General features: G+C 48.7%; 2 protein-coding genes across 2 annotated transcripts in view; one reads left to right on the top strand and one right to left on the bottom strand.

Annotated features, from left to right (window-relative positions):
• HINT1 (histidine triad nucleotide binding protein 1) overlaps positions 1–374 on the bottom strand; it is a 4,374-nt gene extending 4,000 nt beyond the window's left edge. The window contains exon 1 of the mRNA XM_010568724.1: positions 216–374. Coding sequence (XP_010567026.1) covers positions 216–326 — 111 coding nt within the window. The 5' untranslated portion in view covers positions 327–374. The remainder of the gene's footprint in view (positions 1–215) is intronic.
• The window catches only part of LYRM7 (LYR motif containing 7), an 18,516-nt gene continuing 14,466 nt past the window's right edge, over positions 325–4,374 (top strand). Inside the window, exon 1 of the mRNA XM_010568752.1 lies at positions 325–384. Coding sequence (XP_010567054.1) covers positions 325–384 — 60 coding nt within the window. The remainder of the gene's footprint in view (positions 385–4,374) is intronic.

Raw genomic sequence — 4,374 nt, 5'->3', positions numbered from 1 at the left:
GGGCCGGCCGCGCAGCACCTGCAGCCCCGCATCCGCCCAGCCACCCGCCGGTGCCCGAAGGAGCCCGGTGCTTTAGGGACGCTGCAGGAGGGTGCGGAGAAGAGGCCCCGTCCGTCCCGTCCCGTCCCGCCCGCCTCGCCACGCTCCCGAGCGCCTCAACGGCACCCCCCGACCCGGGCGGCTGCGAGCGGGGCGCGGCCGCGCACCGCCCGCACCTGCTCGTCCTCATAGATGATATTGGCGGGGATCTCCTTGCGGATGATCTTTCCGAAGATGGTGTCGCCGCCGGGGCGAGCGGTCTGCGCCTTGCTGACCTCGTCCGCCATGGCGGCCGTCGCCCCGCGCTACCTCCCGCGGCCGCGGCCACGCCCCCCGCGGCCCTCAGTGCGTCGACCGATCACGGCCTCCCGCACGCGTCTCGCCATTGGTAGTTTCGCCTGTCTTTTTCACTTGTCCCCTCCCACTCGGCTGGCCCTCCCTCGCTGACCAGCAGTGATGGGGCTCGGGGAGGCGCGGAGGGATCCAAGTTGGGGCGAGGCTGTCGGCCGCCGCGCGGAGGCATCAACGCTGTGAAGAGGTCCAGAGAGCTGAGGGGGGGCGTGGGTGGCGGCCTGGGAGGGGGTGTGGTAGCCCGAAATGTTCTTTTATTGCCGCATCAAATCTAGCCCAGATCTCTGTGTGATTTCTTGGGACTGCGCCCTGCAGCCGAATGACTGCTTCTGGCAGGGCTGCCCTTTGCAGGAGAAGGCGAAACTGCTGTCAGTCACGTCCTGGAGGCCCTGCTGCCTTGGCGGAGGTTTCCGAGACGAAAGCTGTGTGGGCCCCGGCGCCGAGCACATGGCAACAGAGTGCACCAGTGCCTGAAGGCCTTTCAGGGCCGCAGGGCTCTGTCAAGATAGGGCTTGGGCCGAGGCAGGTAGTGGGCTTTTACAAACATCAGCTCTGGCCCCAAAGCTTGGAGGGTGAGGTCGTAACATACACAGGGTTTAGTCTGAGGTGTTGGGTGCTGCTAGCATCGGAATGGCTCTTGCAGAGGGGAAATAACAGGCAGTTTAATGTGTCAGCCCTTCTACACGTAAGCCATTTTCCAACTATAAACAGACCAATCAATGTGAACAGGCAGTAATTCACTGAGGGCAATACAGTATTGCACAGCTGCGGCATCTAATCATAATTTTTTTTTTTTACATATGTAACACCAGTCACGAAATAGGAGAAATGAAAAAGCAGAAAAAAATGCCAAAACTAAAAGAGTAACAACAAAGCTTTATTTTCTAAACTTCACAGTTAAAATAGATTGAATCTGATTTCCCTCAAGCTTTCTTTAAGAAGACTTTAATATAGACATTTATATATATTTGCCTCTTGACAAAAATCTCGCAGGAAAGGTAATTCTGGAGGGAGGCAGGGAATAAATACTGCTGAATGGTTTAAACCTAAAATGGTTCCACATTCGATCACCTGAACTTGTTAGAAAAAGAGCAGATTTGTTATACACGTCTGGTAGTAACTCTGAATTTATGCAGCTTGAGGTACCCTAAACAAAGTTCTGACAAAGCACAGTAAACACTGAGATGATACTCTGTTCCTCATTTGATGGTGCTGTATTAAGGTATTTTGACATGTGTATGTCCTGCTGATAGTATTCAAGTATGATGGCTAAAACAAGGATGGAATTGGTGCTTCAGGGGCAAATTGCTTTGCTTTCTGTTGTTGTGTAACCGTGGTTATTAAGCAAAGATATGAATAATTTTATTCCCCTATTTCCTCAGGAATTAAAGATATTTTGTGAAAGAATAGAAGAGTTGATATTACTGGCTAGACAGACTCAGGAGCAGTTTAACATATAAATACTTGTTCAGGATCCATTTGTACATGTTAAGGTACTTTAAGTAGTTCCATGGGCTGCCGTGGAGTCAGTCCAGAAAGCATATTTCTATGTTAAATGTTAAGAAAAGACATAAATAAGACAATTTAAGAAGTTTCTCTGAAAAGGCAAAAGCATTTTTTTTCAGATATTTATTTCAACATATATTTTTGTCTCACCATGTAAATGGCAAATTTTATATTATCTTGAATATAACAAGGCCTTTTCAAAGGATTTAATTCATTCACTCACAGCAGCAATAACTATTCCTGCAAATAGATCTATGAATAAGGATAATTTCTCCTGCTAACAAATCAAGTTTCTTTATGAGGTACATAGTCCAAAATAAGTGCATTTAGGAGATTTGAAATAGTAAAAATATTTAGTAATAGTTTAGTGTTTCCACACTTCAATTAGCTTTGACTGTGATTGCAATTAAACAGTGACACAGACTATATATTGAAGCTACAGGTCTAGCGAAGCAGTAAAGCTGATTACATTTAAAATCCTTATGCTGCCTTTAGCAAATGCTGCATGATGAGTTACTGAAGTATAAGGTTGGTTGTTTGGTTTTCTAGAGAATGGCAATTGACTTTTAAAGTACCAGACAGAGCCTTGGGATGGCCAGGCTGAGGCTGGGCTGGTCAATCAGGCAATGGGCAAGGCAAGGCGGGGCTGTGGGCAGCCAAAAAGATGACTTGGCTAGAAAGGGAAAGTGACTGAACAGAAGAAAATCTCTGTTGAAAAAACACCGGCAGAGAAAATGCCTGCCAGCCTGGGAACTCCGCCTTGGTGCCAGAAGCATCCTTGAAGAGTGCAGCTGGCCTCTTTTAAGTACAGCTAGGTACCTAGAAACCAGAGATGTCCTGAGATACCATTCGTAAGTGCAGAAACAAGGAACTGTAACAGCAACTTTTCATCTGAAAAGGTGAAAAATAGTCCAGGAAAGGACAAAACACCCGGAGAAAGTAAGAGTGCGTGACTGCCATTGGCTGTTCTAACTGCAAGAGCAGGAAAACGGTCTGGCAAAATAAAAATTGATCTGAAACAACAGCAAACATCATCATCCACCTGTTCCAGGTGGAAAACAGAAATTAACGGCATCCATTGGCTGCTCACAGTGGTGGTGTCCTATGCCCTCTTATGTCTCTACAATATAAAAATGACTTAGTTTTTTTCCAAAATGGAGCCTCTCTCTCCGAGAACATCCCTTGAGGCATGTACTTTTCCTTTCCTAAACAGGCTGGATTCTCTGCAGAAACTTTCTGTGAGATCTTGGACTCCCACCCGGGACTCCAGACTCTGTGCCGCAGATCATCTTTGAAGTGAGACTCTGTTATTTCATGGCCCCCTGCTGGGACCACTGCTAGGGTGGGCTTGGTCCGTCCTCCCACCTCTGGGATGGTCGGGTCCCCCCTCTGGGATCAGTGTGTCCTCCACTCCGGGATGGTTTGGCCCCTTCTGAAATCTAATTCACTTGATACCGGTATTATACATCCATACAAGTAATCTGTCATAATGTATCTGCTGTTATATTGTTGATAAGTTGCTTCACTAATGGAAAGTTTGGAGTAACCTGCGATAGTAAATACCTACTTGGTTGTTGCTGTAACGTTGATTGTTGCTGTACAGGGGATTGCTGCTGTTATTGCTTGCCGATAGTCATCAGTTGGACTGGACAGTTGGACTCGATGATCTTAAAGGTCTTTTCCAACCTAAAATGATTATACGATTTGAATTTGTAATAGCTTGAGATAGATACATAGTTGTTTTATTAATCATAGGTACACCTGCTAGTGGTGATTTTTGTGACAGTGCACTTGCTAGCGGTGATTATTTTGTGGTAATCTGTATAAAGTAGAGAAAATCAGAAGATGAAGCCTCTATGTCCTCGCGTATTACAGAGTCCCGCGAGCCCACGGTTGCGATCTCCGAACACCCGCAGGCTGGGTCACACTTCAGGCTGTGGCAGGGCTGGGGACCGGCCCCGCTGCGGCGTTGCAGGCCCCGGGGTGCCGACGCGGGGCCCTGGGCCGTGGGCTGGTCAGGCCACAAAGGCACATGAGTGTGCTCGGGGCCCTGACGTCTACCGTCAAAGGCAGTTCCGTGTCAAAACCTGTAATTCCTCTTGTGGTCACCTGAAGAACCACGTCTGATTTTTTTCCAAAGTTAGCCTGGATTCAGGCCTGCCGACCTCAGTGGGCATACCGATAGGGCGACTGTTTCCATTTTGTAGTGGTTCTTCAGTCCCAGTCAGAATATTCTCTCCGAGAGAGAGGATGTCCAAACAAAATATTAAACAGTCCAATCACTTCTGATAAAGAACCCTTGACTATCTCGGTATCAGCACTGGAATTAAGAGTTTAAATGCAACGGAGCACTTCTGGGAAACAGCCAGCCTGGCGGCGGGGGCAAAGGCTGCCCGGAACGAGGGCGACGGCGAGCTGTGCTCGGCGGGGCAGCATTGGCGGGGGGGCCCCGCAGGCCCCCGGGGGGGGGGGGGGGGG

The sequence above is a fragment of the Haliaeetus leucocephalus genome, unplaced genomic scaffold, assembly GCF_000737465.1.
Source record: "Haliaeetus leucocephalus isolate CR32 unplaced genomic scaffold, Haliaeetus_leucocephalus-4.0 Scaffold251, whole genome shotgun sequence".
Classification (NCBI taxonomy): domain Eukaryota; kingdom Metazoa; phylum Chordata; class Aves; order Accipitriformes; family Accipitridae; genus Haliaeetus; species Haliaeetus leucocephalus.
This window is presented reverse-complemented; position numbering and strand designations above follow the sequence as displayed.